The following is a 13,613-nucleotide window of genomic DNA, read 5'->3' as shown; positions in this document are numbered from 1 at the left end:
TAGTTATTTATGGGTAGGAAAGTTACGAATTCTAATTAGATCAGAAACTCGTCTCGCCTGACTCAATAGGGATCGGCGCGTTATAAACTCTCGAGAACATCCTAAACTTCAAGAACACGAATCGGTTTTCTAAATTAACACAGGCATTGGCCTACGCTCGTGTAACTCGTATGCGACGAAACAAACTTTGAAAATTACTCCAAGACGCTCCTTGTCGTTTCACACGCGATACGACAATAATAGGATGACTATTATTGTTCAAGACTGTCTTATCGTTAGATTATTGCTCGAATAAGATCTCATTGTTTATGTATAGTTGTGTATATATGTTGTGTTTCATACAAAATAAATTCAGAGGATAAAAACGGTGAAATTTAAATTCTACGAGACCAAATATTAAACAATTCAAACGACCCATTTTCAAGAAACTAGAACACACGTAGAAAATTGAAAATTTCGGTAAAATACGATTTGAAATTTACTTAATTCCTCAAATTTTTCAAACTATTTCGAACAATCTGAATTCAACATTTATCACAGCTCAGAGATAAATATAACGAGTTTTAATAAACAATGATTATAACTGTTGCCATCCGCTTCGATAATCATCGTGTTTTAACGTCACTACAAAACAAGAACCTACAAGTCTCGATTATCGCTTCTTCGTAAATGAAGCACCGTTTAAAAGGTTATCAGGATTATTTGCAGATTTTGAGCTGCATTTACAACTACTTGAGAACTGGTCGAAGAAAAAACCAGTGGAAGTGAAAATAAATGAAGCCAGCGATATTTTTTAATATACGAGCTCTGGATTTTCTAACTACGGAACTTCTGGACCCAAGAACTTCGAGTTCAGTAACTCTGAAACTCAAGAATTTAGTACGCTGAGTTTAGTACGCTTTGCTAACAGTTTCCAACGTGTATAATTTAGCGGTCGAATTTATTAGGCGGCCACGTTAAATGCTCCCATTTCGAAACGATCTTAAGAAATGATGACAAGGAGGGCGTTGATATACAATTTCTAATTAACCAAGTTCCTCAATTATTTTGCAAGTAACACTTGCAAATTCCTTCGACGTTCTCGCACGAATACATAATTCTAATTAAATAATCATTCTCCTGATAATTCCAATCAATTATCGTATTTGATAAACCATCGTCAGAAACCTAACACTTATGAATAGGATTCATAATTCATCAATTATTTATCTTATAGAATGTTAATCGATTTCTAAACGTTATCTTAGACCGGTTTGTTACTTACGCTTAAAATAATATTTATGTATTATGTGATATAAATAAATGTAATCTGAATTTACGAATGTGACGATGATGAAAATATAACGGAACAGCCGAATTTGTTTTAAGATACAGGTTACGAAGGAGGAACAGTTCTAAGAATGCACGTGAAGATTAAGATACACGATGCCATGTGGAAACTTGGCTAGCGCGTGGCAAGAACGTGTTACATAGAAATGTTCATGTTTCATGTTTCATAGAAAATGAATAGGAATTTTAAAATATTCCTCGTCTATCGCGAATAATCGTACTTATTATCTTATACATTCTTATAAACAAAATTCAGACGTATCGAGATATCTATATTCCTTCTTTATTTCGACAAATACGTTTCTGAATTAACTGATTCTTTTCTCAAATCATTTGTATATAAAAATACTAATAAAAATAATAATAAAGGGCTAAGAGTATGAAAATAAAGGTCATGTATATAATAACTCTACAAATCTACATTGCTGCACACAATAATATCTTCTCATGATTTTTAACAGGTAAATTGGCAGACTTCCCTCAAATCGTTCGTATACGTATAAATAATAATAGTAAAAGCATAGAGCATCAAAGTTACAGAACATACACGCCACGATTAGCTTCTAAACTAGAACCTCTCGAAAACTTTTTGCAAGTACTCCACTATCTCAAGAAATATATTACCCCTCTTGTAATTCTCCGAACAAAAATTCTATCTACGTTTTTTATCATCGTTGGAGAACATAGAAAATATAATCGAGTTAATAAATGCACGCTATATGAAATAAAACTCATCTCAATTACAACGTATCACGTTTATCAAGTTCATTTATATTCGATAATGATCCACGTCTGAACCATTCACGAAGGTCAGTCCCATAATTTGCAGTATCAAAATAGATAGACAACGATACGAAGCGACCGATCAATCATGCAATTTAAGCACTCGACCAAACTGCACGTCGCTTAATCGGAAACACTTAGACGATGTAATAAAGTTTCGCTAAAGGTGTCCATGGCTGATAACTCCTCCCAACCTAAATACCAGGCCCACTTTTGTTTTTTCCTCGTGAACTGCGTTCTCCGCAGTTCCTATGAGTCAGCTCATTCCATGGCTCGTTAAATCCCGACCCAGCCCAAGCCATAACTGGAGATCTTTTGGACTGTTTCCTCTGGAACCAGTCTCCTCGTTAAACAATTGCAACACCGTTGCCATTGCCACTTGCGTCTGATTTATTATTTTTCATCTACACCTTCTTATTTACAATTAACGATGGATACGTTATCTCAACTTCGATAGGAGAAACTTGTCTTAGAAAATTGAGTTCGAATTCCTTTTTAACCTTGTACCACTTTTCAGACGATTTTTCCTTCTCGCTCTATTTTGTACTTGTACACGTAATCAACATTGTAGTTTATTACTCGTCTATCATCATATACGATCTATGGTCATTCCAGCATCGGCACTGATTTTTGTACAATAGAAGACTTTTATTCTTATTCCGCAGTAGTATCGAATTTTGTAAAATGGAAAAATTGCAAACGATTTATTAATTTAGACATTTTTTGTTTTAAATTTAATTTAAAACTAAATTTCGAATTTAACTAATTCTTATTTTAATTTAATTAAATTAATTTTATTTTTATCTAATTTAATTAATTTTAATTTTAAATTAAACGAATTTAAAATTCAATTTCTTTGGTCCAAGTGCAAGACTCGATGCCTCGAATCTACCAATTATTATTTATTTTTAATTATCTATTAGTTCCTGCGGTTCATGGAGAAGTTCTCCACTCGATTGTCACATCTTTGAACATTCTACCATAGGAACAAAAAGTCATCATTGCCCTATCATTCCTTGATTAACAGCAACAACCACCTGTTACACGCTTGAATCTTCCTAAATATCTAAAAGCATCGTCAAGCTTCTTAAGCTCTAATCGATTCTCCTAAAAGCCATAAGATAGACATATACGAGATCGTTAAACCGAGATGCGCGACCTCGATCGAGTTTACCAGGGTTCCTTGCAACGAGATCTGCTTTCTCTCATTACGCCGTCATGAAAGTATAATACTTATGCTCGATGGAGCACCGAGAGATCCTCATATAATATTAAGTGGTTACTTACAAGCTTACTGCTAGACTACGAATTTTTATGTGTCCATAGGAAATTCAAATGTGTTGAGAAGCATAGGCTGTGCATAATATGCAAAACTACATGAAATATTCAGAATAGAATACCTGTTATAACATTTAACACGAGGAGGGCTCGGAAGCCAATCGGTGTAAGTCAGCTTTTCATTTACGCTCTTTCGTCTCGAAACTTTCTGTCGACGGAACGATTTATTCTTTACAATTCATTGATTAATTCAGTTATTGTAACGTAATTATTTAACTGTTCCGTCGATTGAAAGTTCCGCCAACGAAAAGGTATTTTTACAGGGTAAATCATTTTTCACGGAAACCTCACTTACGCCGAATGCCTTCACACCCCTCCAAATGAAACAAATCGTTATTTGTACAATGACTGCAAAAAGTATTTGCAATGAAGCGTTCTTTTTATTTGATTTTACGCTTTATTTCCATTGTATCGAATCTTTGTAATCATATGAATGTTCGATCTCATTAATTAGTATACAAGTACAGTAATAAATGTAGTTGGTGTACTTTCTGTAACCACTAAAAATTCTATTTTTTTTTCTTTTTTACTTATATTCATAAAGGTATGATGTTACATAAAAATCCGTATTCTACTTATTGTAAAAGAAACCGATACAACCCCCCACTCTCTCCCCTCCAACATCTCTCTACCCCCACTCCTGGCAATAAAACCACCGCTACAATCGGCCGTTTAACGGGCGACTGTACGATGCAATTATAATGTATCGCTTTCGTAGTCGACTTCTCGTGCTCAGTATGTATCGCGGATACTAGTCGCGGGTAAATCGGACCGGAAACGAGTTTAGCGTGTTGGAGAAACGTCGGAAACAATCGATTGGCCGAGCACAAATGGTTCGGCCCGACAAACCTTCGTTGGACATGCGCATTACGTGCGCGTCTCTCTCTCTCCCTCTATCCTCCTCGTTCTTTCTTCGGTCGTTCGCACGCATGATTCGTTGCCCTACCTGTTTCGACCTTCGTCGAACATCCCGTCGAATCTTTCCTGATCGATTTGCAAGTTTTGTAATGGAAATTTATGAGATTTGTTAGGTTATAATCCCTTGAGAAAAGAGACTAAGTTAGGTTAAAAATTGTCGCTTCAAAAGCAATGAGACTCCAATGAGAGTTCGATCTTTAAAAAGATCACCAGACGTTTCCAGGACGTGTGTCGGCCGAAAGAAACATGAGCATACTAAAGAAGTTGCCATAAGCGAACGGCTTATCGTAGACTCGCGAAATTTAATCTGTTTATAGATAAGGCTATGAACTGCATTCCTCGCCCTACCAAATGGTCGTAGCGTTGCTGAGATGACAGTAAAAATATTACGCTACAAACTTCTTATACAGGGGAGTATAGTAATAGAACGATTGTGGGATATGAAGATACAAATATGTAATTTCTACGCCTTATGGCTTATAATGGTAAAATTTCAGAATAGAACTATACATATGCATATGAAAGAATTACATATTGGAATTATGAATCAGAATACCTACGACTGTATGGAATTTTTAATTAATAAATGGAAAAGAACATTACACTAAATGTACCACCTTACAAATTTTAACAATAATACATTATATATAGATAGAAGCCCAATAGAGTAAAGCACATAATAAATTATCAGAAAGCAAAGCTATTTCTATAGCAATCACAGTCTCAACGATGCTAATGGTAACTTTTCAGATTCAGAGAGATATATAGGAAAAGAGCAAACAAGCAAACGATGTAACGAACATCTTTATGATATAACAGTTTCCTGGAAAGCAGGCATTTAAATATATCGTTAGAGACTGCAATATATATTAATATATATTAATAATATATCAAAAAATATGCAGCATAACAAGGCATACATGACCGTACAAGGCTGGAAAAAAAACTAAAGGAAGAGAAGGAGAGAAGGCACTACAGATAAATTAGCACAATTTCACGCGTTCCCGTGTCCCGCTAACTTTCGCACCGAAAAGCGCGTCTTGCCAAGAAAGCGTGAGAAGCAGATATGAAACAGAGAATTCTTGTTTCAGATTTTTTCATAACCTAGATTCGCGTATTAGCGTTGCTCCAGGTCTCTCTGCACATCTTCGAAAGTAGCCTTTTCCTTCTCTTTTATTTCGCAACTCTATGCAAATCGTGCATCCTTTCAAGGACTTCCAATATTCCGATGAATATTCATTTACCATAGCACTCTTCGTAACAAACACGTTCGTACAATAGACAACTCTTGTTCTTCAAACTTTTTGTCGCCCTTTGTATTGTAAATTTTCGTTAAAACTCACTGGAACGATGATTAACCTGCTGTTTTATTATGTGATATCTTTTACAATCTTTATTTGTTATTCAAATCAGCGAGAGACAAGAGAACCTACGTGCGAGAAATATTATTCTTATCCTTGATACAATAGCGTGTGTATATACGATACAAAGACGATTTAAGAGTTTCTATCTGGATTTTTCGTTCGTTCCTAAAATAGGTATCTCGAGATGTAAAGATAAATATTTACAAAGCTAAAATCAGAGAGAAAGGAGAGACTCGGCCGTTGTTATTATCTTTAATACTGCCCGGCATTTTTACATTTTTATTTGTTTCTAAAATAAATATTTCGCGACGTAAATCCAAATATTTGTGGAATTAAAAAATGACGAGAAAAAGGCTTCTTTCGACTGGTTTCTAAAACTGGATGAAAGGTACAGTGTAGCACATTCAGGCCGCCATAAAGATGTTGAGAAATCCCAAAATATCAATTCTGTATTTTCCACGACTGATCTTAACACGGTAACCAAGAGAACAGCTCGTAATACTTCACACGACACACCCCATATAATTTCAGGCTAAGAGAATAACTAACAGACAATGCACAATAACCGAGGCTGCGACGTCGATTTCTGTGGCATAATTATGTAGCCTTAAACAAGGCTATAATTGTGTTTCCAATAAACAATGATGGTTAATATTCCAGATTGAAAAAAAGAAACAATCCCGTTGCAATCATTCTATCATTTTTGACGGAATTGCATTTTCCTAATTAACGTCTCAAGCTCGAATAAAAGAAATTAGTAATGGAATACACGATTTGGTTCGTTTACACATCTTCTTCAATTAAAAATTCTTTTCTTTGGTAAAACGAGCGCGAAATTGAAATATAAGATTTTGAAAATCACAGCAGGGTTATAAAGGATCTAAAAAATCTTAGAAATATGAATGAAGGGAAAAAAAGAGAAAAACGACGCTTTCTTTTAGTGTTTGCCATTGAAAGCGACAATTTCTTCTGAAGATAGAAAACAATGGAATAGTGTTGTTCAGTATACCATAATAATAACAGCATTACTATTCCAAATGTAGTGATCTAACACCAAATATAGGGATGCATAGTATTTATCACAGAATCTGTAAGGATAGAAAGCATTTCTTAGAAATTACAGGCATCGTTTATAGCCGGTGCAAAATTGGTCAAGTTGGCCAATTGATCGCGGTCACTCCACGCGTTATTTATACCTATCTTGGTAATGATTAGTTCAATAGGAACTTCCTCCGTATTACCTGTGACCTCTTTTGTTTCGCTTCTGTCATTTTGCCATTCGGATAGCCATACATTGCGGACGAGTTACTACGATTCTTTCGATGGGAATACGATCTATAATCGTTGCACACCGCGATTTCCGACTAGATTCCAACAAACAAGATACAATTTTCCCATCTTCATCCAGTTCAGGAATTAAGCCCTTCGAAGCGTTTAGTTTCGCGAAGAAGTTAAATAAGTTCTATTGCAGCCACCAAAGAATTGATTAATTTAATTTCTGTTTGCGGAGATCGAAGCTTTTAATTGATAGAATTTTCTATAGAGGTAGAAAATTACACTAGGAAGGAATGTTCCTATTAATAAAGAAGACGATAAATACATGCATATCATAATAAGAAATAGTCGTTTATATTAGAAGATAGTAGTGCATATTTTTAATAACAGAGAGAATGGTAAACATACACATATAGTAATGAAAAATGATTTATGCATTTGTATGTAACTCTTTTTACAATATTCCCAATAATCTCTTTCTTAACATATTTCTAATAAGTGTGTTAAATCATTAAAATTCTTAAAAATGCATTTTGTTACAAAATATGAATAATACAGATCAGTTAATTTGACTCGTCTTTAAGCATAAATTTGTATCAGAGAAATTAAGATGGCAAATATACTTATATGAGAAGAGATGTTATATATATTAAATAATAATTATTATATATATATATATAATAATTATATGTTTCACAAAAATTTGTTTCACATTGTTAGGCATGCAACTCTTATAAATTTACAAAATCTGGACGAAATTTATTATGCCGAATCGGTTATTTTGCCTATTCTGGTAGTTTTGGTGTTAAATATCATTATATTAGGTGACTAATGCAACAATTACCACTATGATTCAGTCAGAGCATGCGTATGAAATCAAGAGCTGTGATCGGGGAATCCAGAAGCGGGTACCGGAAGTGGAGGCGTCAGTAACACTTGACAATTGCGACTGATAAATTACATAAAGCGCAATCCTCCATTAGGATGTCTAAAAATAGCCCTGCCAATCCGAAAAGACCAGACGAAACAATACTATATTTATTCATCCAACACGAATTTGAGATAATTGAGATTTGCAAAGTATATTTTCATACTTTACATACTCTTTGCGGAACAATTTATCAATTATCGAAATTACACTTAGAGAATTGACGAGTTATGATTTATAGCTTATAAACCTTCGTTGCTTGCAATTTTAAGACAGACAGTTTTAAGAACGAAAAGAATGTTGAAGAAATTCTTCAAATTCTATTTTCCAGATGCAACGCGACTACGCTAAATTAAATAATGTAATTTGATGAAGAAAAAAAAATTACAAATGAGAATTGATTAAAAAGACATTACAAATATTGCTTTTGACACAACTGTGCCAGTTATCATTTAATACTAGTAACTCGTAATTTGTGTCTTGTAAAATTTCATAATACTATTGTAATAATATTATTAATACTAATATAATAATAATATCATTTCTTTTATGCAACAATGACATCTGGATGCCATGTATCTCTGGTTTATTCATGAAGAATAGACGAGAGTATAGAATTAGGTAGAGAAATATGGATGTCTAAAATCTACGTTTTAGAAGGTCCGTGCAAGCTGTATCTGTGGTTCCTTTTCAGGGGAAAGCGTTGTATGTTCAACAGATGTCGTGAAAAGACCCCTGCGATTCTGGCGGCCAGATGAAAAACACCGCTCTAGCAACAGTTAGAAGGAGATGGAGGTACTTCCAAAAGTGTTTCCAAAGTGGCGACCACCCTAGAATGAAATTCCATTCGTTCCAAACACGCTACAGAAAAATTCCTGAATCCTTTCCTTCTTTAACACGAAACTAAATACGCGAAGAATTTGTTTCCCGTTATTGGGAGACGGTTTACTGTATATTTGCAAGAGAAAATATTGCTTTTTGTAATAATATGAAATACGTTAATTATTTTCGAGATTAAAAATTCGAATAGTTTTTTGTTTATGTTATATTAATTATGGAAATTATTCAAACGAAAAGAATTACACGATCTACCGTATATTGTTTTATTATTTAAAATGAATATTATATATAGTTTATATATATATAATATTTAAGTTATTTCTAATATATAATTTAAAAAAGATTTGCAGTCTGATAATTTTAAAAATTGATGTTACAATTACTCGTGTTTTGTTAATGTACGTATTATACATTGTGTCTATATCAGTATCGCAATGATAGATATGATGGGCTACTATGAACTATCTTCTAAAAATTATTCTCACTCGAAAAACGTAATATACATTTACACGCAATATCATTTACCATCTACGGAAATTTTTCGTTTGTCACTTGAAATTGTATTACAATGTATCGATCAACATTATTATCATACAACGATAACAACATACGATTGCTAATATGAAAAGTTCTACCATATCAACCAAGTAAACGAAAGTACCGTTTGTAAAATGTACCATATATTTCATAGAATACGATACCTACTGTAAGGCTGATTTTAAGACAAATATAAAAATAAATATGTATACACACAAAAGTATATGTATATTCTAAAAATTAAAATCGATCAGTTTTGAGCAGTATATTGCTTTCTTACTTGAACGAAATTTCATACAACTAGAATAAGAAAAAATACGAAGTACTATCTAACGTGATATGTACTTGTTCCACATGTAAGTTCCGTAATAAGACATTCCGATTATTTATTGTTTGCTTCGTGACCCGCGACCAATATCACCGTCGTCGACGATATAAATAAATCGATACAAAAACGCGCGTAAACAGCCGCGAAGATAGTTGATCACATATCACAGCTATCCCGAGAGTAACAATAAGAAACCACCATCTCCGTATCTTTCTTTGTGTACAGAAAGATATTCGCTATCCTGAAAGAGTAAGTATTACGTCGCCTAAAAATACGACAGAACAATTTTATGACGACGGTAAAAAGAAATCATTGCTGGAGAATTGGCACAGCAGTTTACTAACTCCTCCCAATTCTATTTAACTTCAGTCTTTTTTTTTTTTTTTTGAAAGAATCGTTTTACCACTAAAACAAGAAATCAATTGTAGGTGAAACTAACGTACCTTTTTTGTTATTATAACGGTTAAAATTTACTAAACAAGATAGGTTAGGTTAGATTTCGATAGATTTATTTAAATATTTATACAACGTAATTGAATAAATAAAAGTACTCTCTTCGTTTAAAAAATTGTTTACCCCGCAAAGAAACCTAACCTAACCTGTTTGGTACATTTTCAACATTAAATGGATTAAACTGAAAAGGTATTCAATTGTTCAAATCTTCTATTTCGTAAAGAAAAAAAAGTATCAAATAGTGAAAATTGAGAAAAATCACTAAATTGTATCAGTACATAAACTAATCTTACCTATAAATCTATAAAACTAAAAATTACGAATTGATCATTTTGTCCAGTCTGGTGATTTCAGTATCGGTAATAACAGGTTATATATTTCCTGATTTATATATTTGTATAAAAAATTATTCCAATCCCTAGGAACGAATCGTGAATCGCTTGTAAATCTATAGAGCGAAAAATTAGACATTGTGATTCCTCAGAAGCCCCCTAGTATCGCTAACACATCGATAATCGTTAGTAGTATCTCTGGTGCGTATGTTCGGAAGCGAAATAGTCTGCTACGCGTCCTTTCCACCCCCCTCGGAAACAGAAACGCGCAGGATCAGCGGCGCATACGGGGGCACTTTTGCCTCTGTTCAAGTTGGAAGCCCTCCAATAGGCTTCCCCGGCTCGCCCCCCACGCGACTCGTTGAAACCCGTTTTAAAAGTCCGTAAAGGAATGCATGCCGCCGGGCCTTTCACCTCTTTCGCGAGAAAATGTATTTTCATGCTTTTCGATCGCGTGTGCCAGTCATCCGGCTGCCTTACTCTCGCGCCGGATATACAATTTTTACGATGGAAAACGGTAGCTACATCGCACATGGAGAGAGAAATCGGTTCTTAATGTACATATCCTTTTTTTCTTTTTTTTTTTTTTTTTTTCGAAACGCTAGATTGGAAATCAGAACGTGACCCCGACACGGGTCATGGATATTTCATATTTATTATTTTATTCAAATGGACGATTCGTAGAATAATATGTATATAGCATGTGTAACAGAGCGAGATCTACTATAACGAGGTCGATATGTATAAGATTGCTGGGTTTCGAAAGAGCGTAACAGGTTTGATGTTCCAGCGGATTAGGTTGATACGTATATGTATACAATGGTTACAAAAAAGTATCAGCACATGTACTTATTTTCCAATGGAGGAGTGTTTTATTAGTAGACTGCAGATTTTCATGCATTTATGCAAAATTTGAAGATGCAACAATGCACAGAATGTATATAGTGTACAACAATACATAATATATATACACAGCAGAATACCTCTCACAAACTTCTAACAGGTAAACATAAATATTCATTTTCATAAAAATTTACAGTCCATTTGACAGGCTGTACATTTTACATTTTATTTTCATAGTATCAAATTTTTGTCATCGTATGAGAGCACTATTAAATAATGCGAAATTTAATATACTTGAATCTAATTAATTAGTATGTAAATGCACTAACACACATAATAGTGTGCCAATAATTTTTGCAGACACTCTATGTATCGTGTAATAGGAATAAGATTCTTGTATGTTTAGCTATTACGTGCGCGATTACATGCTTCATCTTCGTCCAAAGAGTCGTGAGTATATTATCTAACGCTTGTCTACAAGCTCGAGTATGAACAGTGCGATTTCTATCAATATTAACACAATAAAGTTGCAAAATTTTCAAGGTAGGCTATTGGATCAATTTATTTTGTCTTAAAGAAACCTAAGAAGTTCTAAACTAAACAGTGCATACAGAAGTTGCAATAGCAACTACTCTGATAAATAATAAATTAACAATGCAACATTTCATGCATTCGAATCTAAGTTAATGATTCGAAAAATTCATGCAAATGTCCACCGAGTTTCCAGTCAAGAGAAATCGATATCGTGGTAAGAGGTATTTTTAAATTCTCGATAAAATCACGAATTATGAGAGAACGAATGATTAATAAAATAAGAAGAACGAATTTGTGATCAAAACGAAATCCTGATTGTGCAGAAAACTACGAAAAGTGACAGAAAACAGTATCGAAGGTGCATTTAAACATTACTTTGAATGCACAAAGGTTGACAAGAGTCGCCATTTTGAAATAATCGGTAAAGGTCCACCTTCTCTATCAATTTTTAAAATATATCATGCTCATCGGTTTGATGGAATTGTATATATCCCCGACATGATGCGTGATGAATACATTGAAACTTAACTCGGTAGATTTATAATGACGGAAGTCCAAAAAAAAAAAACGTTCTTGGATATACCCGGAAGAAATATGACGCCTGGGGTACAACCTTGGGAGCATTGTGCTCGCATCGATCTCCCTGTTTTGCCCCGTGTCATGAGTTTCGAAATTCAAATGATCGGAGAGTACGGAAAGAGTATATCTGCTAGAAGAGTGACATCTAGAAAAACATCAGTTATAAGATGTCTTCAAAAATTAACTCTAAAATAGAGCTATGGAAATGTTGTAATTATTTAACAAGATTACGATGTAATAAGTATGATGTCAGAATACAAAGTATATCTTAATTCTATGTTTAATAGTAATCAGTGAACAGAAACAATATCTTATGAAAGGAAACTTAAGAATCTAAGGATTATTTACATTGTAAAAGAAAAACATTTTTTTATTCCCAGATAGTCGAGTGATAATAATTCTCTATTTCGAATGTACTATTTTAAAGTAATCTCTGCCAAATTTTATATATCACCTTTCTGTTTTGTTACTATTCTAGCAAACAAACAAGAATCTGAAAACGGTAAGTATGTAAATCTTTTCTACGATAAATGAAAATATTTACCTCGTATTTGATGCCGTTGAGCCGCAACCATGTCTCCACCTTAAGACAATACGGCGAGATGGAGGGTAGAAGCGGTATTCGAAAGAACTGATAGAGATAAACAATATCCTTCTCATAGTTGGCCTTATGCACGCTGATAGCCTTGGTCGGTGCGTTGGATGGCGTAGCAGCCGCGGCGTCAGCGGCCTCTTCCTTTTTACCACTATCTTCCTTCTTCGCCGCATCTTTCTCTTCTTGCTTATTGTCCGGCGGCGTTTCGTCCTTCAATGCCTCCTTCATCTCTTTCACGTCTTTAATCTCCTTGCTCTCGGGCCCGGTATTTTCTGTTTCCGTTGCCATCGTCATTATCTCTCGACTTTACTCTTACTTTTTCACAGGTCCGACCCGGTCTCAAAGTGAAAACGAAGAAAACGCTTCGTTACAGAGCGGAGCGGAGCTAAGCCAAGCGAACAAACGTCGGCGGGCAAGTTCTCGAGCGACACTGGAAGAGCCTATCCTCTCGAAGACAGCGCGCACCACACAAACGTACGGCGAGTACTCGTCTAGATCCCTCTGCTTGCCGGCCGGTTGATTCCTTCTCGTCGCTGCCCCGTTCTGTCCGTGGCTCCTGTCCCCCCAGCTGAAACCGGCGCTGCGCATGCGCAAGCGCCACACCCCACTGCCGTCGCCATATTTAATTGGTCCGCCA

General features: G+C 34.7%; 1 protein-coding gene across 2 annotated transcripts in view; it reads right to left on the bottom strand.

Annotated features, from left to right (window-relative positions):
- The window catches only part of Fax (failed axon connections), a 51,367-nt gene extending 37,838 nt beyond the window's left edge, over positions 1-13,529 (bottom strand). The window contains exon 1 of one of the 2 annotated variants that reach the window (XM_072000109.1): positions 12,926-13,529. In XM_072000109.1, the coding sequence (XP_071856210.1) occupies positions 12,926-13,270 (345 nt within the window). In that variant the 5' untranslated portion in view covers positions 13,271-13,529. The remainder of the gene's footprint in view (positions 1-12,925) is intronic. The other variant, XM_072000110.1, reaches the window with a different exon arrangement.
- Between the last annotated feature and the right edge of the window lie 84 nt (positions 13,530-13,613).

This window comes from Bombus fervidus, chromosome 3, assembly GCF_041682495.2.
Source record: "Bombus fervidus isolate BK054 chromosome 3, iyBomFerv1, whole genome shotgun sequence".
NCBI lineage: Eukaryota > Metazoa > Arthropoda > Insecta > Hymenoptera > Apidae > Bombus > Bombus fervidus.
The sequence above is the reverse complement of the archived record's forward strand: the minus strand, read 5'-3'. Positions and strand labels throughout refer to the sequence as shown.